The following is a 27,107-nucleotide window of genomic DNA, read 5'->3' as shown; positions in this document are numbered from 1 at the left end:
AATGACATAAACATGACCTAATATCCCCACTCTGCAGCAGCACCGTATGCGTGTGCACCACAGGCGAGACAGGGCTTCGGGTCAGGTATTTTGTTCAAAGCGCTGAGAGTTCCATCTGCTACTGGACCTGGACACATGCTCCCTCTGCCCTTAGTTCAGTGCCACCTAGAGCAGCAAGCGTGGAAGTTGGTCACACTCAGAAAGCCCAAGGAAGAAATTCCTGCCAGGATCCAGCAAAGTGCTGTTTAGGTCAAATGATTGAAGTGGCTTTTTATTATTAATAACTCATTTCTTTGTCCATGTTGCAGAGGACTGCATAGGCAAAGAAACTGCAAAAGGAGCCTTTTGGTAGAATGCTGGCAGCTGTTGCTGTGTCTGCTGGTGGTGGTCTTGCTAACATTCAACAAGTCACTTCTCTGTAGCTCAGTACAGAAAACAGGCAATTAGTCCTAATCTTACACTGCACTCATGAATATGAACCCTTCAGTCCTTCTTACACTGCAGGGAGATCACCAGATGCAATTCATTAGTGGAAATCCAAACCACTGTAAAGCCAAGCCAGGTGGGCTTTTGTGATATTTGATTTCTCTAAAGGTTTTTTTTCTCCTGGTCTGGGATGAAAGTTTCAATTTTCACTAAACAGCAGCAAGTTTCTGGTCCTTTGTGTCACAGAAAGAAGCCAGAAAAAAATTGCTCAGGTTTGGCTATGAATGCTCCTGTTTGGTGATGCTGGATGATCCAGAGTGCTGCTTTTTGGCACTGATGCACTGAGCAAACGGTTGACCAAAGGCCTATTACAAAGCAGCACAGAAAGAAACAGTATGTTCTAATTCTGAACTTGCCAGCCAGAAGCAATTTCTTAGAAAAATTTCAATATTTTGCCTGGGTGCTAACCTGCCCTATTCCTTGCCATTTTCTGTGTACTAAACGTACTTCTTTTCCAGGGTGTAGACAAATCTGTATGAGGTAAAGAAAAGCCCTCCCTCAGGTTTGTGACAGTGTTTTCGCTAATTATTTTTTTTTTTTCAGTCAGTAACTCTGAAATGCAAGAGAAACAAAAGGCAGTGCTCTAGATCTTCTAGATGTTTTAATTAAATGCATTTAAAATGACACTTCAGAAGAATTCTGCAAGTCACACCACTTGCTTGTTGGGGAAGTGTTTGTGTGGGAGCATGAACCTTTTCTCTGGAAAGATGTTCACAGTTCTGGTGAATTTACAACCAGAAGCACTTGAGAAATCTAAAGCTGCATTAATCCTCAGGAAAAGAAATATGCAGGCAGGGTAAGGCAAAGCCTGCATTATCCTCTGGTCCTGGACTAGAAAGATCACCTCTATTCTGAGGCCATTATGTCCCATGGAAATGGCCCACCGTACACGGGAACGTTTTCAATTTAGATTCTTTTTTCATTGATACTTGTTGACTTCTTTGTTTTCTTGCCCAATTTTTTTAAGAAAGCTTCAAGCACTTCACCTATTTGTCTGTGTTATGTTGAAGGATCATTCTAAGTCCTGTTTGTTACCCAGCATTGCCAGTGAGTGCCCATAGATACAGCTCTCCACACACAGTATTGCTCTAGGCTAACCTATTACATGGACATATCCCAGAGCAAGTGTTTGTTCCTGTTTAGCTCATCAGCAGGAGTTGAACAATTCCCAAATAAATGTGCCAAAGCACAGAGCTGGTTCAAGCTACACATAAGCTATTGTCCTCTAACAGAGATGTAGGGTATTTCTTTTAATTCCAGCACTACTGAAGCCACAGTTGATCAATGAAGTGTTTGGCACCACTGCTGGTTTCAAATATTCCAGTTCCCTTTCACCAAGCAGTGGTTATTCCCTACCCTATGTAATGCTACATCAGTTGTGCTGGCACAGATTTGTTACAGCCACATCATACCCCCCATCACAGAACTGATTTGGTTTAACAAGGAACTCACAACAACAACGGCAAACAGGTGACACATGGGGTAGACTTGGAAATGGCTGCATCAGCACAACTGAAGCAAGCGTGCAATTGCAGTGAGGGGAAATAAACTAGGTAAGAGTTGTTGCCAAAACACATAATTAAACTGGCCCATTCACTTTTGGCCCATGCCATCCTTGCTGTACTACAGAGGAGCTCAAGTGCATCCATAAAGCCAAAGGCTCTCCTGTCCCAACTGATCCAAAGGTGTTGATGAGAGCCAGCTGTCAGCACACCCAAGGCTTGCCACTCAAGTTGCTGGTTTGCAACATTCTCAGACAACATTTACACCAGCAAAGCTTCATTATGCTGAAGTGACCTTCCAGGTTTCTTCCATTCCAGTTTCCTAATGAAACATAATCAGTAAAAGCCATTTCCTCTCTACGCAAGGTCCACTTGTCATGTCACAACCCCCATGAGATGTGATTTGCAGAGCCTCAACATCTCTCTCCTCTCAGCTCCTCCTCTTTTTTCCCCTCTCCAGATTTTCCAAGTCTCCCTTACAGATTAAAATGTTAGACATGTCAAGTGCTTTACTGCCACCAAACATCTTCTTACCTACTGTATCATATGCTGCATTTAAGTCACTGCTTATCATATAAACCAGATTTCACTAATGATAAGCTGCAAAATATCAAGTTCATTACTTTTAGATCCCATATGTAGGTAAACAAAGAATGGCTTAAACGTGCTTTAACAATTTAGCCCTCAAGTGCCATGACTTATGTTTTCAGAACACTATGTCAAACAGACCAATAAGTGCTGCTTCATGGTGTAATTACCACCACTGCAAATACCTGCCTATCCTTTTCATAATGCCTTGGGATGCTAATGAGGCTTATCTTGCAGCTGTGATTTTATAAGTTGGGGACACGCAGCTGAAAAGATACCTAGGACTTCTATTTAACCACATCCAATACACTTTGGGTGGTGGTGGGAGGGATGGGGGATGGGTCGAAGCCCAGGTCCGCAGCGACACCTGCTGGCAAGGGGCTCCCACCACCCCCACACAGGGACGTGGGGATGGATGGACAGACACAAAAACCTGGGGGGCAGTGAGCATTCAACCTCATTTGATAATAAAGCAAGCCTGGGAAGGTCGGGTGGGCAAGAGAAGGGCAAGCTGTCAGGTGAACCAGCACTTGGGAGCAGCTGCACCAGCACACCTGATTTCACAGCTTGTCAAGAATAAATCCCTAAGATTTAACACCCTCTCTCAACCCCAAACCTCCAAGCAGAAACAAAACAGCTTCTCAGAGAGGCTATAAGACTGCAAAACTGACTGATATGACCAGAACAAACTGCTCATGTCAGAAACATTAGCTACTACAGGAATGAACTTATTTCCTAGCATTTGAAGCACATTTCCTATCATATTGCAGTGCAAAACTTTACTTTCTGAGACAATTTTAAAAAATTGCTGGTACCACGTCAGAACAGGAGATGTGATTTTTAATTTTTCAAGCATCTCTCCAAGAAAAAATGATAAGCAGACCATAAACATAATATTCTCCAGCATACAGTGGTAAAATCTGAAGTCCAACACACTTTTTAAAAGCCTCTCAGACCAGAGACGTGGCAGCTGCGCCTGCAGTCAAGCAAACAGGCTGCCCTTCCAGCAAGGTGCCCTCAGCACCCCACAGGGGTAACACCTGGCACAGAAGCTACAAACACTGTGCTAGCATAAAGCACCAGCACTGCAGATATTTAAAGTCATTACTTTTACCATGGAAAAAACAACAACAAAAAATCCTAAGTTTCCCATTCAGCTTCAGATGACCACTCTGTATCTTACTAGCCTTCAGGAACCAGCAAGCATACTTCATTCTTAATTTCTTAAAGATTTGATTTGTCTTTTCCCTCAGATAATTTTCCAGAGTCAAATAAGTAAATATCCCTATTTAATTTCTTCTAAAAGAAATACTTACACACATTCATAATTTGTATCATACTGACACCTGACATCTCACAGAAACTCACAGCTTTTAAGCCTGGATCATAGTTCAGTGTTTCTCATTTGACAGTTGTAACTGTGCTAACTGGAACACACAATTAAGGAGATTCAACATAAAACTGAGAAAGGATTGCTATTTTTCTTAAAAAACATGACAGTGTCACAACCATTTTCCAGAAAACATTCAGGCTATTTCTTTTCATAAACAGGAAGTTTCTTCTACCCATTGTATCAAGAGTTATAACTATTTGTAAAGTTTATCAAAATAGCAGTTTCATTCCTTTAATATTGAATACGTAACTAACTCGCTATCTAGTGACTTACTCTGTGCTATGTTAATCAAACTTCCTTAAAACAGAAACAAGAGACCATCCAGAGGTGCCAAAGAACTCTATGTGGCTGTACAGAATAACAACAGAATAAGAAAAATTGAAACAGATTAAAAAATTCTGTTTAAAATGTCACTTTTTTTTTCCTTTAGCAGGCTTAGCAAATAAGGCAGGATCAATCTGGTCTTTAGATAGACCTCTCACTGAAAAAAGCCTTGCTGCTCTTTCCTTCAAAGTTCCTCCACATTTCAGTCCTAATGACATCAATTCCATCTTCAGCCTGTCTAAACCCAGGGCTTCCATTTCAGCAGCAGAGTTGAATGCCAGCAGGTCTATTGGTTCCACCTCCTGCAAAGAGAAAAACATCCCATCAGACTATTATTTGCTTCCTGACTGGGGAGGAACAAGTATAGACAGAATGTTTCACTTTACAGAAGACCTTTAATTAGGATTATCTTAAACTCCTAATTACTTAATAAAGTTAATAAATGTCTGTGTATATGTTGGATATTCTCATTATTAGCAGTACTTATGCTACCCAGGTAAAGTATTATTGCATCATGTACAAGCAAATTGAAGCTAGCTGGCAGCCTAATTGTAAAACATGCAAATCTTAGCAGATATAACACATCCAAGAGTGGGGTGTGCATGCCCAGGTGAGCTTTGTACCCAGTGTCCAACTCTGCCACCACAATTCTACTCCTTGCAGTGCCTCTGCTAGTTAAAGGCTTGCTCTAACATGTCCAGACAAGCTGCAGATGTGCTTAGACTTGCAATGTACACAGCCCCCAAGACAGAAGCACCGGTCATTTTAAATGATATAAACACTGCTGAACTTTAAAAATCATTCCACTAGAATGAACACATTCTACTTGCAATAGACGAATGCCAATAAAGTTAAAAAAAAAAAAAGAAGTACTTAATCCTATTCCTCTAGAAACAAAACAGACGGCATTTGTTTCAGCCCCGGGGAAGTTAAGTACTTTCAAGAAAGTGAAATTAAAAACAACAGCCCATCATCTCACCTAGCAGTTCAGTAGCTTAGCCTTTGCTTCCAGAGGCACAGCAAATCTAACAGCCCCTTTTTAGCCAAATGTAGAATATAGCCAATATGCCCCCAGCGGGAGCAGGAAGGCGCATGAATAGTTATTTCTAAGGTAGTTACACTGTAATTACAGAAACAGATATAAAAGCACTGTCTTTTAGTAAGATTAACAAAAAAAACAAGTTCACATCTCATCCTGTCACAAGAAAATGGATTAAAATTTCATCTTAAAAGGAAATTAGTACATTTGGAGCATAACTGAGCATGAAAGGGACCTCTATATATTGTCTAGTCCAAGCCCAGGGTCTTGTCCACAAAAGAACATGGACAAAGACTGGATAATTCAAACGCTGGAATTTACTAACACACTAAACACTAACATCAAACATTAACACACTAAAAAGGACACAAAAATCCAAGCCTGTTTCATTCAATACTTAACACACACATCAGTTGTATCATGCTGGAGTTAAAGGGACTTCAGAGCAAGTAATAACCACCACTAGGAATGAGACGGCTTCATTATGAACTCCGCAAATACAATTAATGCTAGCAGAATTATAACCTTTGTCCCACTAAGCATATAAAAACAGACCGGTTGCTTCATTATTCTCATCCTACTTAAAAAAAAAAAATCCATGAAGGACTATTATTAATATAAAAATATTTCCACCTGCAATAACAATCTGCCACAGCATTGGTGGAGTTTCCTGTTCTAGGAATAGAGCAAAAGGTAAACAGTGAAGAATGGTAAACATCCTGTTTAAAATTTGCCAGCTCTAATAGTATAGTAGATGAAAAAGTTCTAGTTTATCAGATTACATCCTTGGTCTTTTTTCCATTTGACTGTATTAAACTTTTTGATAAGAATTCAGTCATTGGCAGTGGCAACCGATGGTAGACTTTCTGCTCAAGCTGAAACAAGACAGAAAAAGCCAAGCAACTCCCTGGCCCCAAAAAAGCTCCACATTTTGTTTCACTGCTAGAATTAAGCCTAGATCCATTAAAGCCCCCCAAATTTAAAAGTAATATTATACAAGGGGCAATGAAGCACAAGTATTGGCACCTTTTACTGTCAAATATTAGTTAGGCTTTCATCACTTCAGTGGGAGAAGAACTGGAGTTTGCACCTGACTACTGCACAGAGGGCTCTCTGTGAATTAGACTCAAGTCTTTTTATAATAGAGACTAAGAAAGACAAAGCAGCTGAATGGCTTAGGGGACGTCTACTTGGAACAACTTTTATAATTTAAATGTTGACATCAATTATAAATATTACGGTCAAATTATGTTATAAATAAGATTAGTAAAAATCAGACAGTGTTTGGTAATGTCTCTAAAAGTATTGGGAAGCATCTTTCTACAAAAGGGTTTTATTTTCCTTCCCCTCACCCCCCCAGTAAAGAATTTTGGATCCAGAATGTATCTATTTATGTACAAGGGGGGAAAAAAACCAAACCAAACCCACAACCAAAAAACCCCAAGGGGAACCATGGATCTCAGGAAAGACAGAGAAGGGCAACTGCATCTTATTAGAAACTCTGCACTATTAAAATCTTAACCTTCTAAAGTTTTTCCTTGACCCATTCTACTTAGCACCTTTCAAGACAATGCTACTGTACCATAATTCAACTTTCTGCATGGAGACACTGTCAACCAAGAGCCTTCTTTGGCTGCAGTTTCTATTAACTTGCTACATTCCATTTTCCTAAGTTGTACAATGCATCTTTAGTTAAGCTGCTTTTCCTTTTAACCTTGGGATTTTTTGTGCTCTGAATCAAACTCCAGAGATTCTATTAGCTTGTTATGGAGACTATGATTCTAATTCAAGCATTTACATCTAATGCATTGAAGTCATAGGATATAAATCCCCTCCTCTTTTCTGCAATCCACAAAGGCAAAAGTGATTGAGTAAAAGCAGCAGAAAAGATATATCACATTTTGTACTGCTTCATACTTACTGTGCTTTGTAACTGGTTTGTTTCTTGTGCTTTAGAAGAAACACTTTCTTGTTCCTCTTCTTTCAGAGCCTGGGTTACCTCACTCTTTCCTTGGGCCTCTTCCTTCAAGGGCTTTGTCACTTCACTGTTTTCATCAGCTGATATTTCAGTTTTCCCACCTGCGTGTGTTTCTCCTTGCACATTTCTTCCAGTACCTTCTGGCTGCTCTGGTGGTTTCTCATTTGCACTGGTAGCTGGACCATCCTCTACGGAATCCACAGAGCTACTTGAGCATTCATTTGGATTTCCAGCATTTTCATTAGATTTGCTGCCTGATGGACAACTTCCATCAGTTTTATGAGGGGAGTCATTTTCACTGTCATCCTCACAATCGGAACTGTCACGATCATCCAATCCTTCCAGTCCCAGCCTGGCACAATCAGTACATTACTAATGAATATTCATATACTTTCACTTAAAAAAAAAAATATATATTTTTATTATCACACTTCTCTTTCCAAAACTCACTTCAGAGAGCTGCAGTGAACCACTATAGCAGCTATTTAGGATAGTTTAGTACATGGAAAAGCTGGTAATATTGAACATTCTGCCCCAAACAGGTATCTTTCTGAAGCATTCCCAGTACCGGAATGTGTGCTACCTATTGCTACTCCAAACACCACTGGAATCATTAAGGCTTCTATTTCATGTTACGTTAGCTGAAAAATGCCAGGATTTTTTTTTTTTTTAAAGTTCAATGTAGGTTTAAATCATTAACAAAAAAAGGACAATGAGAGATAATAGAATATAACCATATTAGAAAGTTCAGGGTGGGACAGTACCTAGTTCTGTAAATAAAGTATATCTGCTCCAGCTGGGACAGATATATTCCTGGCCACTTGGGAGGAATATAAGGCTGCTGTTAGAGGATGTAGGAAGGCAGCTAGGATAGCCAAGGCCTCCTTAGAATTACAGCTGGCAAGAGGGGTCAAGGACAGCAAAAAGAACGTTTTCAAATACATAGCAGATAAAACTAATACCAGAGGCAATGTAGGGCCACTGATGAATGGAGTGGGTGCCCTGGTGGTAGAAGATACAGAGAAGGCAGAATTACTGAATGCCTTCTTTGTCTCTGTTTACTCTGCTAGAGGCTGTCCTGGGGAGCCCTGTACCCCTGAGAACCCGGATGAAGCCAGGTCAATGGAAGAGTTTGCTTTAGTCGATGAGGACTGGGTTAGGGAGCAATTACATAGTCTGGACATCCATAAATCCATGGGTCCAGATGGGATGCATCTGTGGATGCTGAGGAAGCTGGCTGAAGTCATTGCTGGACCGCTCTCCATCATCTTTGCCAAGTCTTGGGAAACAGGAGAGGTGCCCAAGGATTGGAGGAAAGCAAATGTCACTCCAGCCTTCAAAAAGGGCAAGAAGGAGGACCCGGAGGTCAGCCTCACCTCTGTCCCTGGGAAAGTAATGGAACAGCTTATCCTTGGTGCCATCTCAAGGCATATCAAGGATAAGAGGGTTATTAGGGGCAGTCAGCATGGCTTTACCAAGGGTAAGTCACGCTTGACCAACCTCATAGCCTTTTATGAGAATGTAACAATGGCGTGATGGCAGAGAGGTGGATGTGGTCTACCTTGACTTCAGTAAAGCCTTTGACACAGTCTCCCACAGCATCCTCACAGCTAAGTTGAGGAGGTGTGGTCTAGACAATAGAGTAGTGAGGTGGGTTGCAAACTGGCTTAGGGAGAGAAGCCAGAGAGTGGTAGTCAATGGTGCGGAGTCTAGTTGGAGGCCAGTATCTAGTGGAGTGCCTCAGGGGTCAGTACTGGGGCCAATACTATTCAATATATTCATTAACGATTTGGACAAGGGAATTGAGTGTACTATCAGCAAGTTCGCTGATGACACTAAGCTGGGAGGAGTGGCTGACACGCCAGAAGGCTGTGCTGCCATCCAGCGGGACCTGGAGAGGCTGGAGAGTTGGACGGGGAATAACCTGATGAAATTTAACAAGGGAAAGTGTAGAGTCCTGCATCTGGGCAGGAATAACCCCAGGTTCCAGTATAGGTTGGGAAATTACATATTAGAGAGCAGTGTAGGGGAAAGGGACCTGGGGGTCCTGGTGGACAAGAGGATGACCATGAGCCAGCACTGTGCCCTTGTGGCCAGGAAGGCCAATGGCATCCTGGGGTGTATTAGAAGGGGGGTGGTTAGTAGATCGAGAGAGGTCCTCCTTCCCCTCTACTCCGCCCTGGTGAGACCACATCCGGAATATTGTGTCCAGTTCTGGGCCCCTCAGTTCCAGAAGGACTGCTGGAGAGGGTCCAGCGTAGGGCAACAAAGATGATTAAGGGAGTGGAGCACCTCCCTTACGAGGAAAGGCTGAGGGAGCTGGGTCTCTTTAGTTTGGAGGAGACTGAGGGGTGACCTTATTAATGCTTATAAATATATAAAGGGTGAGTGCCACGAGGATGGAGCCAGGCTCTTCTCGGTGGCAAACAATGATAGGACAAGGGGTAATGGGATCAAGCTGGAACACAAGAGGTTCCACTTAAATATGAGAAGAAACTTCTTCTCAGTGAGGGTGACAGAACACTGGAACAGGCTGCCCAGGGAGGTTGTGGAGTCTCCTTCTCTGGAGACATTCAAAACCCGCCTGGACATGTTCCTGCGCAACCTCACCTAGGCGTTCCTGCTCCGGCAGGGGGATTGGACTAGATGATCTTTTGAGGTCCCTTCCAATCCCAAACATACTGTGATACTGTGTGACACAGCAACATTTACTTCCAGTTCTCCAATTTATTCAGTTCCATGTACTTATTCCTATTTAAGTCTACATCACAGATAAGATGTTGATTACTTGTATGTACTTAACATTTCATCCTGTTCAAGGCTTAATACTTGAGTATAAAAACAAGGCATAATGCTTACCAAAAACACTTTCTTTTTCGAGGTTTTGTTCCATTCTTTCCAGATTCACCTGGACGCTTCCGACTATCGTCACTTTCTGGTGACACTATTTTGCTTGAAGTAGCCTGCAATCCTTCAAAACAAAGTTAGAAGTCTACTTCATCAGTACATAATTCATACATGTTGTAAATTCTACTTATCTTTTAATTTCAGATGCAATTTAAAACACTAACTGAAAATAGTTACTATTGTTGCACATTTATGTAAACTCAAAGTTTCAAAATAAACTCAGAAGCAGCAAAAGCTCTCCTACACTGCTTTAATAAGGCACAGAGTTAATAAAAATTGGATTCCTAAACTGAACTCTCAGATTCTACATCCCACCCAGCTTCAAGTTTCACCACCAAGCTGCCAGCAAGGAAACAATCTGTGGATAAATAAAATAACTACAAAGAACAGTGAGTATTTTGTAGTTGGCTTAAATTTCTAGTTTTTACATAAGACCTGTTCATATTTTATTATTTCACTGAAAATTATGTAATTCTATTCTTATAGCTGAACTAGCAACACTATCTTCACAGAATTTTGCTTTTATTATGAGATGACACTATAGCACAGAAAGATGAAGTTATCTGGGTTACGCTGTTCAATAGAATTTAAGAGAAACAGCAGCCAAAGAGGAAAAATTAAGTCCAACAAATATTACCAGAATTCAGAATTTCATTCAACTAAGTTCCTGTCAGCATTTTTTTTTTTAATTTATATTTTCCTACTGGAGTGAGGCTAAAGGGACTTATAGTTTGCCTTATTTTTGGAGGACAGAAAGTTAGGTTAAACTGCAATACCTTTAAGGACTGAATCCTCTACTCGCTCAGCCATTTCATGACACTGCTGCAGGTAGTCTGGATTTGTGAAACTGTGCTTTGGCTCCGCAAGTTTCCGCTGTAGCCTTTCCAAGCGCCTCTGCTCTTTTTCTGCTTCCCGTTCTGCTTGCTGCTTCACCCATTCAGCCATCCTGCAGGTGACAGAACCATGAAAATGAGAGCACTGCCAGCATTTCACGTAATATCAGTTTGCTGCTTTGCAACTACTGAATGCTTCTACCACCTGTTCGGATAGGAGACAATGGGAAAAGACAACTAATAACACACAGGGGAATTACTGAAGGAATATACAGAGATTCTGCCAGAGCAAGGAGAGTTAAGTTTGGTTTGGAAGCATAACACACAGGGGAATTACTGAAGGAATACACAGAGATTCTGCTAGAGCAAAGAGAGTAAAGTTTGGTTTGGAAGCCAGGAACAGCAGTGAGATTGCACATCCCCAATAATTTCAGATTAGAAAACCAAGATGTGCTGAACAGTCTCTCAGAAGTAGGCAGAAACACAATCACATCTATTTTGCAGTAACATAATTATAGTCAGAAGACCTCCAGTCTGTGCTTAAGATCTCACTTTTGCTCTTTCTAGTATGCAAAATAAAATTTCATTGGTACAACTGCCTGTCATTTGACCTCTTTTGTTAACAGTAAACTACACAGTCAGTTTATTTTGTAATTCTAGCTTTGAAGAAAATGCTTTACGCTTTTTCATGATTGACATCTCGAAGTCTCCTTCCACTGAGATCTCGGCAGGCCTCTCTGTTTGTCGTCTTTTCAATCTGAGCACCAAGTGCTCGCAGCATAGAGCCAAACCCTGAGAAAAAAAGTAATAGGGAATTAGCTAAACAGAAACAAATGGAGATGAGCTAATACACAACAAAAGAATCAGTTAGGGAAAATTAATATGGTTAATTCAACACTTTCTTCTCCCTCAATGCAACTGAAATAAAGGGCAAGTTAAAAGTTGCAACATGTCGGAGAACTGTAATGGAGTGAAATGCTGAAACACTGAGTGAAAAAAAGGTATTCAGTGTTTACCACTCATCTCATTTTTGTACTCCTGATATCACACCAGATGGACTCAATTTACTAGAAATTGCACAGTGCTTCTCACATGGAAGTCTGTTTCTGGATTCCTCAGCAAAATGGTTTGAAACCTTTTTCATCTCAAGATAACACTTTGGGTCCTTTCTAATTTAGCCAAGATATATACACCTCCCCCTTAAGCCCCTACCAAACTCAAATCCCCTTTTAAAAATCTGACAAGACAAAGAAAATAATTTTTTTAGGAGACAGCCTTAGCCACCTCACCAAGATGATAATGATGTATAAGGTTATGCTGGAAAGCACCCCAAAACAGATTTCTATATACTCAGCACTAATTAGTCATAGGCAAGACCACTAATTTCTTTCATTCAGTCCTACCTTGTGTTGTCTACAGAGAAAAGAGACTTTTTAACTACCTCAAAGAAACACAATGTGATTTAATATTAATATAATCCTTCAAGCAATTTGAAAGTGCCAAACACTGGTTTTTAACTGGAAGCTGAACAAATCTTTAAGGAATGATACAAACAGTAACAAATCCAGACAGCCTGCTATAACATGAGGCAGAACACATACTATGTTCAACTAATAAAACCAATTGCTCCCATTGGAGAGGAGAATTTCTGTAGCTCGTGAAACATGCTACTGAATTTTACTTTCTGAAAAATGCAGACCTTGCTGCTACACCTAGCCAGGCACAGTCCCCAAAATTAACAGCAATAGGTTCACTAAGGTCGCAGATGCTGAATTAGGTCTGATAATAAAATGTTCAAGTCTCTTGTAAGTCTGCATCCCTTCAAGATCATACAGTATGTCTTAATAGTTCTGACCTGTGTTAAATGCATGATAAAAACAGGCAAACAAAGTTATAAAGTCAAAACAAAAGCCAGACTTTAGAAAGCAGACAGAACTGCTAAAGAACAATTTTAAACTGACCCCAATAGCACATCAGTAACTCAGTCACAGAACACACAACCTGTGTCATCCCAGGATAACTGAAGCTGATAGACAATAGCTGAGAAAGAAGCATCCTATACTATGAATTTACACCATATACACTACTTATAGGACACCAGAAAAAACCTCAATACCTCATAAGCCATAGCAACAGTAATTATTTCCAGTTGTGTCTACAACTGAAAAAGGCAAAGTAAGTTGCTGCAGTCTGACACAAGGCTGCACAATTATTCAGCACTTCAGCTCAACAGCTGGAAAATTCTGAGAACTGGATTCAAAAAGCAAATATACTGACTCCAATTACACTCAAACACCCTGCTGAACTTGCTTCATCCATTACGTGCCATTTTAGGGAATGCCCACGTTGGCAGTGGCTGTATCGCTTTATATAGTTAATATACATCTTCCATAACATGGTTAAAATATTTTGTCAACATAAGGAGTCTAGTTTAAATCAAATTATTTAGTTCTTAGGCCACTGAGGTTGTGGCATTTATATGCTTTTTCAAGTAAGACAAGACAAAATCAATTAGGTCATATAACACACTCAAATAGCAGACTATTTGTACCTGGAATATTTGTCCTACATGACCATGAATGAAACTGAGGAGGCCTTGAAGCTTGGTGCTTTTAAACACAATTTCAACTCTGAAGTCACTTTGATGCATGATATAGATTTCTACTAGTAGAACTAAGCTGACCAAGGATGCACAGAAGGGCTCTGACAGCAAAGCTGTTACCTGAACTGCTGCTTCCCTAGCCAATTCTTACCTTTGCACATAAACTTTGGTTTCAGCTCTCAGACATTATATCACAGCCATCCACATTACAAGAGATCTGCTAATAGATTAGCACTGCTGCTATCAGTATAGACTATGGTATATTAAAAGTTTTTTAATCTAAGAATCTAATCAATAACAAGCAGTTAAGCAACAAACCTCCTTTTCCACCACAAAGCCTTGGTTCCAGACTATAAACAGCTCCATTCTGCAATACATCTTCATCATTAACCAGTCGTCCATTACATTTCACATACAAACTCTCTTCAGGAATATTCTAAAAAACAGCAAAATTGAATCATATGATTCACTGAAAAAGCAGCATTCTGACAGAACAAATCATTAAGGAGCAGCGTTTCCTTCCTTACTGTAGGGACAGAGGAGAAGCAAACCAGATGATGTTAAAAGCATAAGCATTCTCTGTGGTACTTAAATTCTTGTTTAGTGAAGGATTAAACACAGACTAAAACCAGTTGGTAAACACGAATGGGGAAAAGCCGTGCTGCGAGAAAATCTACACTAGGTGTTCAAACACTCTAAGTTAAAAAAAAATAAAAAAGAGCAAAAACAAACCCACATTTTTGGACTGTAAAGAATTCAAGATTGATCTCTTCAATATATATCACAGAATCACAGAATGTTAAGGATTGGAATGGACCCAGAAAGATCATCCAGTCCAATCCCCCTGCTGGAGCACGAACACCCAGATGACGTTACACAGGAAGGTGTTCAGGCAGGTTTTGAATGTCTGCAGAGAAGGAGACTCCACAACCTCCCTGGGCAGCCTGTTCCAGTGCTCTGGCACCCTCACTGAGAAGAAGTTTCTTCTCATATTTAAGTGGAACCTCCTGTGTTCCAGTTGGCACCCATTGCCCCTTGCACTGTCACTGGGCTGCCGCTGAGAAGAGCCTGGCTCCATCCTCACGACACTCACCCTTTACGTATTTATACGTATATCTGAGAGACTATAGGACACTCAGGACAAACCCTCCTGCTCAGCTAAGCGACCGCAATGCGAAGAAGCAGGCCCGCCGTCGCGACATCCCGCCAGCCGCCTCAGCACCGCGGGGAGGCCGGGGAGCGGGCCCGGGCAGCCCCGCGGCCTGCCAGTCGGTACCGGCAACCTCACCCGGCCACCGCAGCCCCGCAACCGCTTCCCCCCCTCTCACCCTCCACTCACCAGCGCCCGGGCGCGATCGCGGAGAAGGCCGCGCACCGAGCCGTCGCCGCCGGAGGGGAGCGGCAAGAGCCGCGCCCGGGAATCCAGCGGGTCGCGCACCAGCAGCGCCATCGTCTCCCCTCAGACGCTGCCAATGGCCGCCGCGCACGCGCCTGTGACGACAGCGAGCCAATAACGGCCGGGAGGGGGGAGGAGGAGCAGGGGGCGGAGGGCGGGGGGGAGGCCGCTGAGGCCGAAGGCCGCAGCGGCCTCCCCCCCGCCCTCCGCCCCCCCGGAAACGTGCGGCTGTTAAATTGTCCGATCAAACATGGCGCCATTTTCCTGTAAGGACCTCTGGAGATCATACAGTCCAACCCACCTGCTAAAGCAGGTTCACCCAGAGCAGATCACACAGGAACTTGTCCAGGCTGGTTTTGAATGTCTCCAGAGAAGGAGACTCCACAACCTCTCTGGGCAGCCTGTTCCAGGGCTCTGGCACCCTCAAAGGAAAGATTTTCTTCAGGGACTGGAGCACTGGTTAGGAGAAAACGTACACCTCTGCCTCTCCAGAAAAGGGCACACACAGAGGTTTGGTGGTGACCCAGACACTGTAACTATTGCATTCAATAGCGGTGGCTTCAAATCCCCTCCATGTCTTCAACATAACCATCCAGCTGAGGGCATTGAAAGGGTGCAAAGGTTGAGTGTCACAAGGATGGAGCCAGGCTCTTCTCAGTGACAACCAATGATAGGACAAGGGGTAATGGCTATAAACTGTAACACAGGAGGTTCCACTTAAATATGAGAAGAAACTTCTTCACAGTGAGGATGACAGAGCACTGGAACAGGCTGCCCAGGGGGGTTGTGGAGTCTCCTTCTCTGCAGACATTCAAAACCCGCCTGGACACCTTCCTGTGTAACGTCATCTGGGTGTTCCTGCTCCAGCAGGGGGATTGGACTGGATGATCTTTCCAGGTTCATTCCAGTCCCTAAAATTCTGTGATTCTGTGGGTCGCTACCAGCTGTCTCTGCTGGGAACTTCTGCAAACACCAGTGAAGACATGGTTGGGCTGCACCCTCCCTGAGATCTGCGGTGCAATACACCCGTCACTGTATTTCCAAATCACAGTGTTACCTGTGGTGCCTTTTTGTTTAGCAGCAGCATGGACGAGATCTGTTGCTCATGGCATAATCTGCCCCCACCCAAGGGGAGCTCCCCTGCCAGGGTGGCCCGTGGCACCCTGAAAATACCACGTTAGCAAGCGAGATAGACACATATATCAGAGCATGTGGCTAAATTCAGGCCTTAGGTATCAACGCTGCTTTAAAAAGATGGGGCTCATGTCTTAGCTGCTTGACTGTTCTGGAAAGTTTGGTGCTGTGGCTGTTCCACCCTTTTTGCTTGCAGAATTGCTGTGCTGCTTGGCCAGGCCGGTGTGAGCATGGAGCAGTAGCCCTCATGCCTGGCCATCTTAAGTCAATGTGGTAAACAAGAAGGAAGCAGGGAAACAAAGGGGCATAGAGGTGACTTGACCCAGAAGTGCGGACTTCACTTGCAAATGTAAACAAATTAGTAATAATTTAATTACGGGGATCTCCCCATGGGCTTGTCTTGGCCAACTCACAAATCAAACTTTGCTCACCCTTTCTTGTGCTATATTAATTTTAGCTAAAATATTTTCACAAAACATTTTGACCCAGTTTAGACAGTCCCTTATTGACTTTACTTTCTATAACAAGTTGATGTTTCTGAATTATGTATCATGATGCTGCAGTGCAACCATTCAAACCTGATTGATGTCTGTGTAGCTTGGAAAAGCTGTGGTTATTTTGTGCTGGATCAGGCCCAAATTCGGTTGTATTTTAAGTCACGTGGTACTGCTTGTTTAATTTATAATCACATGCCGTATCTGCGGAATGCTACCTGCTGTTAAATTCCACTAGATTTGGGGTATTTTTATTCATCTGCAGTATCTGATCGAAACGTAATTGGAATATACGAAGCATGCACATATACATATGCAGATGAATGAGTATTTTCTTAGGTTTGTGGGATTTCAGTTGCATTCTGAGGGCATGATTCATTTCCTCCTCTGAAGCTCCTGCCATTGGCACTGAGGGTGTGGAGCTTGTCAGTACGGGCGGAGTTGTCCAGGGAAGAGTTGGGCCGCAGGACTGTCCAGTGAATGGCCTGAGTCAGTGTAATTATTTTCCGAATGTTTTGAACTACTCTTATATCTGCGCTGATGAATTCCTGGCCCTGGTGAGCACCAATGGAATTAAAATTTCCCAGTGGGGAGTATCTTAGCTAACACATCACAGGGAAAGTGGACCAAAAAAGAGGGCGCAGTGCACCCTGAGAGGAGGTGTGTCCCCTGTCATGACTCTGACACCTGGATTCTGCCTGCACATACAGGCCAAAGCTGCGATACACCTCTGAGGAGGAGAGCTGAGAGCAGTGGAGTCATTCTGACATAAATCAGGCCCTTTGCAGATCATACATTGCCACCTTAGTTTTGGACTACGAATGCCACACTCTGTCCGGTTCTGGGTGGCCGTATCTGGGTGGCTGTATCTAGGTGACTTATGCAGATCCTTGTGCATAGTCAGGCTACAAGCAGGTGACACCTAATAGCCTAGAGGAGTAGTTTTCTTTCAGCTTGGTCCTGCAGCAGTGCTAGATAGATAGTCCCCATCCTCATGATTTATGCAATGCTGTTTAGCTGGTGCCACGTTAATGTCAGTGGGTGAGCGTTCCTCTGTCCCTTGTTCTTGGTTACATTTCTCTTCCTAGAACTCATCAAAAGTCTACTGCCTTGCCCCTCACAAAAAACTCTAAAGTCAAAAAGGCTATTATAATTTGCCATTTGAAATTTGTTCTATTAGAAATATTATTCTCTTGATAAAACAATGATCAGTCGCTGATTCTGCAGTGGTGTTTTAGGCTTAATTAATAAATCATGATTGCCACTTTTCATTTAGAAATTATTTTAAGGACATAATTAGACCTGACCGCATCCTTGCGGGATAAGTAAGTACTCTGACTTTTTAAATAGTGACACTCGGGCAAACTGGTTATACCACTTTTGGAAGGACCAAGACTGGAATTTAAAACTTCTTGGTATCTTGACGTAATTTAAGAGAAGAGACTAACCATTCTTTTATTATTTCATTATGATATCCGTGCATGTGATGCCTGAGTTATTGGGTGTGGTTCTGTGGCCTATAATATGCAGTGTGTCAGACTAGACTATTTTCTGCTTAAAATCTGTTATTTGATTTAACATAGAACAGAGTTTTTACAATATCTGGAACAATCAGATGTGTAACTGTCATAATGCTGTTATTTGTTAATTCACTCATTCATTCATTCATTCATTCATCCTTATTGTTTCCTCCAGTATATTCCGTTTTAATACTAGTAGGAGTGCTTTACAGTGCTCAATAACGGTCTGTCAAGAGCAAGATCACATTATGCAAGACTCTGTACTGAGAGGAGGCGTAAGATACTCATTGGCCCTGGAGTTCTAATCTGCACATGAAAGATGCCTCTGGGAGTGAGGAACACAAACCCAGCTGTTCACAAGGTACCCAGGTTAACAAAGGATGGGTCAAAAGTTGCTCCGATAAAAATTCAATGTTCCTCACTTCTAAAAATCTTCCTAGACATAGGCAAGAGAAGGGATGAAAGATACCACTTAAAATATGAAACAGTTGTGTATGTTCCTTTTAGCATATTCAAAGTGTGTAGAGATATTAACAAAGGTAAATTTTGTCCACTGAAGTAACTTCAAGAATTTGGAAACATGTCTTTTAAGAGTGGCTTTTCTGTCTGCTAGACAGTCATTCATGTGCTGTCATAGATATGGAGACTGGCTCATCTGGAAATGTTTTCTTTTGCATCTTAATGGTATCCCAACGTGTAAGTTGTAGATAATATATTTGCAAGACTTAAATGTATTGCACACTTTCATATTATTTTTGCGTGGAGGATCAGGAGAAGATGAAAAGAAACCTTTGTGTGTATGTTTTTAGGAGAATAATTAAGATATTGTATGACATGAGGGAACATTTTTTACTTCAGAGACTATGACATCATACTGTTTGACAAAAATGTAATTAGCCGTAATGAATCTAAGTTGATATTTGCAAGTGCAGCTTCCTGCCAAATGTCAATAGTCATCTGCTTCAGTTTCTGTGTCATCAGTGCAATGAGTAGAGGCAGTGTGGTAAGATACCCGATACTGGGCTGGGAGCAGGGGGAGCGGAAATACAAATGTTACGTTACTTATATTACCCTTGTATTAATACCCTAGCTACTGTTAAATATACTTATTGTCTCACAGTGAATGGATAGATATCAATCTCCTAACAAGTCTGTGATGAATAAATGTATTTTATTCTTCTTATAGCCAACTGTTGGCAATAATGCAGATACTTAGACATAATCAAGATTTTAAAATGCTGTAAAACTGGTTTTGCCCTCACATTAATCCCTTTGTTGTGCTTAATATCTTTGTCTTCATTCTATGGATGGATGAACTATGAGTCCTTTATCTGCAACTTACACGTTGAGATACTATTAAGATGTAAAAGAAAATATTTCCAGATGAGCCAGTCTCCATATATATGATAGTACATGAACAACTGTCTAGCAGATGGAAAACCCACTCTTAAAAGACATGTTTTCAAATTCTTGAAGTTACTTCAGTGGACAAAATTTACCTTTGTTAGTATCTCTGCACACTTCCAATATGCTAAAAGGAACATACACAACTGTTTCATATTTTAAGTGGCATCCCTCATCCCTTCTCTTGTCTATGAGTTGTTCCTTGAACTGTGAGTCCTTTGGGGGAAAGAACAGGTATTGTTTTGCTCATATATATGTATTGAACCTGAGAAAATAAGATCCCTTTTTGTTTGACCTTAGGTATCATAATCACAGTCAGCCTTGTTAGTGTTAATAAGAATTTTAAATTTGGCAGCAAGAATTTGAGATGAATTGGCTAATTGGACACCCAGGTAATACTGCAGAAGTGAATACTTCAGATTCTAAGATTTCCTTAACCTTGTGTCTCCTCTGATTTGCTAGCCTTAGTGCTTAGATTTGGTCTGTTCTGATTAATTTTCAGTGAATACAGTCAGAGAGCGGTGAATGGGTTAGTTGTAGTGTATAGTATATTTTATAAGGAAACAATACCAAAAATAGGCCTCTGCCTCTTTACTTTTGCTCTCCCTGTAATGAAGCTAACTGCTTTTAATTATAGCTTGCAGAGACACTGTGCTGAATTACTTAATATCTGTGTAAGGCCTGGATTCTAGTTTCTCAATTGGCATTTGAACGTTTGGCAGCTTCGCAAAAATCCAAAGCTAAGAGTGAGCATACGGTACAAGATGTATATTATGTATGTGGTAGATCTCTGTTATCTGTCAGAGCCCTATGCCTTAAAGTTTTTAAGAAACAGGAGAGTGAACCTTACATGCCCTTGCAGTGTGAGCTTTTTATACAATTGTGACACTGTTTGCAATAATCTGAAGCTCCCAGACCAAAGTAAGTTGTACTCTTCTTGAAATGATCAGCTGAAGAGGGGGAAAGAAAAAAAAATAATAATAATAAAAAGAAAATTTTAAAAAATAATATATATATATATATATATATCCTCTTTTGTTTTTCAACTAAGATGAATGTTGATTTGGAAATGTTCCTTGCTAAAACTGAAGTTGCACTTCCAGTAATTGGGAGGAGCTCCCAAATTACATTACCCCACCCACATCTGCTTACTTTCAGTTTACCTGGGGAGATTCTACAGGGGAACTGAAGGAGAAAATGAGGACAGCAACAAAAGGGAGAGCAAACTGGACAGGTCTAAAAAGACAGAAATTTAAAGCAGAGTGCCTCAAGTGGGCAAACCCTCACTTTTGGTTATGTTCAGCAGAGATAACATGTGATTAACATCTGTGGCACATTGTGGGTGTTCATAAGTCCTGTTTAAAGCAGATCATGTCATTGATTCGTTCGTCCCTTGATAAAATGTTATGAGTAAGATCCTCAGCTAGTGTAAATTTTCAAAGCTCCGTTGGCTTGAGGGAGAAAAGTCTGAAGGATCCAGTCCGTCGTGTAGAGAGGCCTCAGTCTTTGGGTGCTGAGCTTCACACGGCTTCCTTTGAATTGGATCGTTTTATGAGCCCCACTTAACATTCAAACAACATTATTGCACTAATAATATTAATCTCCTTGTGTCAGGAATGTTCTGCTAGCTTAAAGAAAACCTAAATGCATAATAATGTATGCAGGTGTTTATTTGTTTCTCTTTAAAAGAAACCATGCAAATAATTTTTAAGAAAAATGCTTGGGTTTTTTTTTGTTTTACACAGTAATTTCAAGTTAGAGAATATTGACATCAGACATTACAGACGTGTGTAGCTTCTTGTTGGCTCAATATTGGAATAGTTTGCCAATTCTTTTATACAACATCTTTTCGCACCCATGCAATTAAAATTAAATTGTTAGTATGATGTTGAAGGGATGTCACTGTTGTATTTTGAGCTCCCCTCCAGCGTTTCTTCTAATCCTTTCCAAAATGGAGGTAATTATTCATCATCTATGAGGAATTTGTGATACAGCCCCTTGAGAACTTTCTTAAGTCATATGTATGTGAAGCCTGGAAAAAACATGTCCTCACATGGTTATATCTGAATATTAGCAACATGACAATGATACAGCTGTGCATTTGTTCCTCCGTGTTCCTGTCTGACTTGGGCTTTGGCCTAGAAGTGATGTTGGTGTCAGAATATGTCAGATTGCTTATTTCTCAAAGCAGGGTCTATGAATAAGTGTTGCTAGTGCATGAGAGTCACAGTTGAAAAAATCTTGTTGATGGTAGGTGTTTTGTTTTTTGTTTTTCTCCTGTTGTTCTTTGTAGCAGGACATTACAGGAACAGTTTGCCAGGGGAAACCTTGAACCATGTCTCGCATCTGCAGAGCTGGGCATGGCACGGAGGAATGTCCACTGCATGTTTTGTGTGGGCAGCACTTCACCTCTACAAGTGATCTTGTGGTTCTCATAACCAGGAATCTTACATATTGCAGATGTGGCGTGGCCAATCTTCCTGGCCCTCTGAGCCACATACCAAAATTTAGGACTGCCAGGCAGCCAGCTCATTCTTCAGCGAGCCAAGAGAGAAGGGTGCTGTGTGCTTTTTGCAGGTGGGAAATGACCGTGGCTCCCAGGAATGCTCACTGTCCATTGCGGGTCAGGGCTAGGCTGCAGGGTGTAACTTCAAGATGTGATGAAGCGTGTAATGTCAACTTCACTATCACCTGATAAAATACTCCCTCTCACAGTGGGGATTTATCCTACACAAGAGCAGCCTCTCTGTTGGATGTGGGACAGAGTGCCAGCGTGGGATCTGGGCTCGAAAACCTTGTAGCCTAGAGGAAATGGGCTGGTAACCTCTCCTGCACTTTGTTGCTGAGGTTTCAAGTGGTGCTGCTTTTCTGCCTCTGACTTGAGATCCATGTTCTGCAGTCCCTGTTAAACCCAACTGATGTTCTCCCCTTTAGTTGCCTCGGTTGCGACTTGTATTTTAACATATCACTCATATGCTTTATGTAGTACCCTATTTCCCCAAAAAGAAGACCTACCCCAAAAATAAGCCCTAGCATGATTTTTCAGGATTTTTGAGGATGCTCAAAATATAAGCCCTACTCCAAATATAAACCCTAGTTACAGTTCATTTAAAAAGTCAATTTAAATAGTGTCCAGGCAGCTACACATGTAAAAAAGTAAAATTAATTGGCAATAGAATGCAGCAGGACAGATAGACCCTTCGCCAAGAAAAGCAGACACCTAACAGACAACTGACAGTTGCGTTGCCAATGTGCCACGAGCAGGCTACATGGGCAAGAGGTGCTCATTTAAGGAAAGCGCTACTGCTAGACATGAGAAATTGGGGCCAATGGTTGTAAGGAAATAGAGTCACAAGAAATTCACAATAGAATTCAGGGTTTGGAGAGTTATGATGATGTTCCAGAGTGTGATGACATGACTATATTTGAATAGATGTTAATTTTTTGTTCAAGAATAAATGTAGATTGTTGTTCATGGAAAAATAAGACATCCCTTGAAAATGAGCCCTAACGCATCTTTTGGAGCACGAAGTAATATAAGACTCTGTCTTACTTGCAGGGAAACAGGATAGTGCCAGGACTTAGCATACAAAGCTTGTAGTGAGTCCCCACAGAACACAAGGTTTGCCAGAATCATGCAACGTTAGCACATGGTAAATTGTGCATTCTCATTTGCCTTCTGTTACTTGCTTGTTTGTTTTGGTGGGTTTTGAGCTGCCAGGGGACCAAGCTCGTCTCTGCAAGCACAACTGCCTGATGCTTTCTTTAGAATTCAAAAACAAAAGATGAGATTTAGATGTCATCGCCTGTCTGCAGTGATTTGGGGCTTTTACTAAAACTCCCCAAACTCACTGTAAAGCTTAAGATGGAATTTTGTCAGCAACTGGCAAAGACGTAAAAGTGGTATATGAAGAATGGGTGCTGCCTGACAAATTCTTCTCTACACCAGGGATCTCTGGACTGCTTTAAAGCAGCTGGGCACCATGAAAGCAGCTTTGCAGCACCCGCAACGAGAGTGACACCTGGCAGGCATTGTTTGATTGGAAGGAGCTACCTATTGCCACATCGTTCCTTTGCGCTCTTTCTTCTGCTCCCTTCTCTATCACAAGAGATGTGTGACCAGAACATGTTTAGGAGCCAGGAACTATTTCTAATTCTTGCTCTAACACCACCTTCTTTGTGACATGAAGGCAGGTATATGGGTATTTTTAAAGGATTTTTTTAAAAATAGCCTCTAACTGAGTGCCCATATTTGGGTATGTAGTCAAAGGCATACTAGGCCCAATTTTCAGAAATGGTAAATACCTGTGAATCCTTTTATTTTCAGCTGGGATTGTAGATACTCAACAATGAGTAGTCAGGGCAAATTAGTTATTCTTTAGAAGGCTTAAATGTGAATTGTGTTACATAAGTTTTTAAGCACTAGGGAACTAATGAGCAGCACTAATATTAAGTACTATTCTTAACAGCAACTGCAGTTTTCACATTGAGGTGTGAATTTGAGAAGAGGAGGAGGAGAAATGAAGAAAAATTATCTAAAAATGTGGTAAAGTAAAGTATAGTCTGCAGAGTGTGTGACTTATGAAGAATGTTGGGGAAATAGGAAGCTTTCATTTCTTTAAAAAACCTTAAAACTCTGTGATCTTGTAAGACTGAAAATAACTTAATTAATGTTCTTTGCTGTCATTTTAAAATATACTGTCTGCCACTCTATCTTCTCTTTCCCTTTTCTGCTGTCTCTCAAGAGACTAGTTCTCCAGAAGGTGGGTTTTGAGATTTGGGAGCACTTGTTAAGAAAGATGGGAAATGGCAGAGCACTTCACAACTGGGTTAGGGTCACACCTCAGAACAATATTTTCATTTATGAGACTTTCACAAATGAAGCTTGTGAAGCATCAATGCCATTTCAAGACAATCTTACTCTTGTGCTTTTACAAGGAAGTAGCAGATCTGTTTTGAAAGTAACCAGTCTGCAGAATATTGTTCAAGTAATATTGAGCATTATACCTGGTATTTTGGCCTGCTCTTTGCAGTTGGAGCCCAAGTACTGTGGTCTGTGCTGTTTGCATTTCAGTAAAGTATGGCTGAGTTTCACTCTGCTATCCTCAGGCCCATCATGAAGAAGAGATTCATATCTCGTGAGATTACCCCACTGAGCAAAGAAATGAAATAAATAATATTACTCTTTCGGTTCTGTCAAGTATAGTAGCTCATAGAACCTTTCAAGGCAGTGTCAGCAAGGGCTAGAGACTGCATCAGTGCATGAAAAGACATCCTTTACAACAACAGCGCTGCAAAATGAGGCCAATGTCAGCCTAATGGGTGGTGGAAAAGTGTGAGCCTTTTTTTTTTTTCCCTCCCTAATGCAAGCCTGCAGGGGTTTTATTTTCCATCATCTGTGAGTCTTGGGCCAAATCAGTTTGCTGAAATTCTCCTACAACAGAAGCTCTGAGTAAATCACTGTAGTAGTAGAGATCTTATTTGGGAACCAATTAGAGCTTGCGCTGGTTGCTTCTCCTTGGCAGCTTTAATGAATCTATCAACACAGAAATACTAGGAAATAAAAGATTTTACTGTAGTCTCCATTAGGATGAAGCCCACAGGCTATCCAGTTCTTTCCACAGTACAATACAATGCTTCGAAAAGACAGAAAATGTTGTTATGATAACTTAGTCCTGTGTGAAGGAACAGGAGAGCTAAAATGAGTTAAATAATTTTATCGTACTGTAACTTTAGAAAGAAATATTCCCCAGAACAATTGCTCTTCCCTATACTGCAGAAAATTTTGCAAAAGCCCACTTAAAATATGACTGTCAATGCAAAGTAACTCAAGCCAGTACAGTAAGTTTCAAAATCTTGTATTTTCATTACAGAGAATAAACTCCCTTTTCTTTATACTTGTCCACCAGTCCTTTAAAGCAATGCTTTAGATATATTTTTATAATTAAAATTTCACAGCATATCTCTGAAATACGTTATGACATTTGATCATATTTTATCTAAAAATCACAGATATTCCTTGTCATATCAAATAATTTCTAGTCTTTGGCAAGGCTGTACAATAACCTCACAATTATGTGTTGTACCCTATTCCCTATCTGGTGCTAGGACTCTGTTTCAGTTAACCCTTTAGTGCACTCCAAACCAATAGTATTTGCTTAAGAAAAATAGTATAATGCTGTCCTGAGAAATGGAAGAAGAAAAGGCATAAGCTTAGAGAAGTCAATAAGAAGCTGAAGTTCTCTTGACAAGGGGAGCTCCATGACTCTGTAAATGTGTAGTGCTGTTTTTATTGTTAGTGTCCTTTGTCATCCCACAGATTGAAACAAATGAGAATATAATTATCCAATATTAAGCACACACAAAATGAAAACATAATATAAAATTCAGTATGACTGTTTTAAAAGCTACCTATATTTCTGTTTAAGATCTTTATAGTGTCAGTATAATAGCAACACTACTTTTTGGATGTGACATTTCAAGTGCTGTTTCCACCTTAAGATAATTAACCGTTGTGTACGAGCCCCTCAAAGCTGATAAGAAAAAACAGAGATTGTGATAATACAGCTACAATGCATCTTATGTACTTGGACCTGTTCTTAGCTATGTAGCAGGCAATTAAAGATACTTTTAACCTCCAGTCTTCAAAAGGCAATGGACTTTATATATATATATATACACATATATATATACACACACAAAGGAATCTAAAATATTAAACATATTTAAAATGGTATTATAAACAAGCAAATAAGTAAAGAAGATAGGAATAGGACTGGAGCTTTGGGATGTCATTATAGGGTGCTCTTAGAGGTTTTTGTGTAGCACTCTTTCCACCAGAAGAAACTCACTAGACCGTGGCAAAGACAGAGCTAGCACTGGTTTATGTAATGTTATTTACTCTTTCATGTTCTGTAGGACCTCATTAGAAGGATGAGAGATGAGTTCCAGCAGTGCATGTATGTTAATAATAGGCAGTACAAATGAGATTATAATAAGAGAGTCCTGCATGATACACAGGGAATTAGAGCCCAGAGTCCATATATAAAAGCGGGCATGTACGCAATGGAACTTGGTAAGTTTTTGTAAGAGAGCAACAGCAAAGGTGGAGGCCGAGTCAAACTTGTCAAGCCTCCTAAAAATTAGCGGTAATCCAAAAAGAGAAGGAAAATTCAGGAATCCTGAATCTTATTCTCTGTGCTATTGTAGACTTGTTTGCACTCTCTTAGAACTTTCTCCTTGAAATTCCTTTTGGGAGAAACTTTTCATTGAAACTGTAAATTTAAAAAAAAAAAAAAAAGGGTTGGAGGAAAAAAAGCAAAATGGATTTACTGTTATTGGGTTATGAGACAATAGAAAAATGCAGTTTTGTGCTGAATCCCCTGCACATGTGATGCTCAAATAGTGAAAAGTAGTACCTTTGACAGGACTGATAATTTTGCATTTTAAAGTAGCTGTCTCTTTTAAGCTTTTCTAAAGAACCCAGGAATTCATATATTTTTTTCAT

General features: G+C 40.9%; 1 protein-coding gene across 1 annotated transcript; it reads right to left on the bottom strand.

Moving 5' to 3' along the window:
- Positions 1 to 3,398: 3,398 nt before the first annotated feature.
- SDE2 (SDE2 telomere maintenance homolog) lies at positions 3,399 to 15,167 on the bottom strand. The gene is made up of 7 exons (XM_082049973.1): positions 14,992 to 15,167; positions 13,971 to 14,088; positions 11,731 to 11,842; positions 10,994 to 11,163; positions 10,170 to 10,281; positions 7,254 to 7,662; positions 3,399 to 4,595 (listed from the first exon to the last, which is right to left on the bottom strand). Exons 1-7 carry the CDS (start codon positions 15,100 to 15,102, stop codon positions 4,380 to 4,382), a joined length of 1,248 nt encoding a protein of 415 aa, XP_081906099.1. The 5' UTR covers positions 15,103 to 15,167; the 3' UTR covers positions 3,399 to 4,379.
- Positions 15,168 to 27,107: the final 11,940 nt, after the last annotated feature.

The sequence above is a fragment of the Streptopelia decaocto genome (genome assembly GCF_964273445.1).
Source record: "Streptopelia decaocto genome assembly, chromosome: 3".
In the NCBI taxonomy this organism is placed as follows: domain Eukaryota; kingdom Metazoa; phylum Chordata; class Aves; order Columbiformes; family Columbidae; genus Streptopelia; species Streptopelia decaocto.
This window is presented reverse-complemented; position numbering and strand designations above follow the sequence as displayed.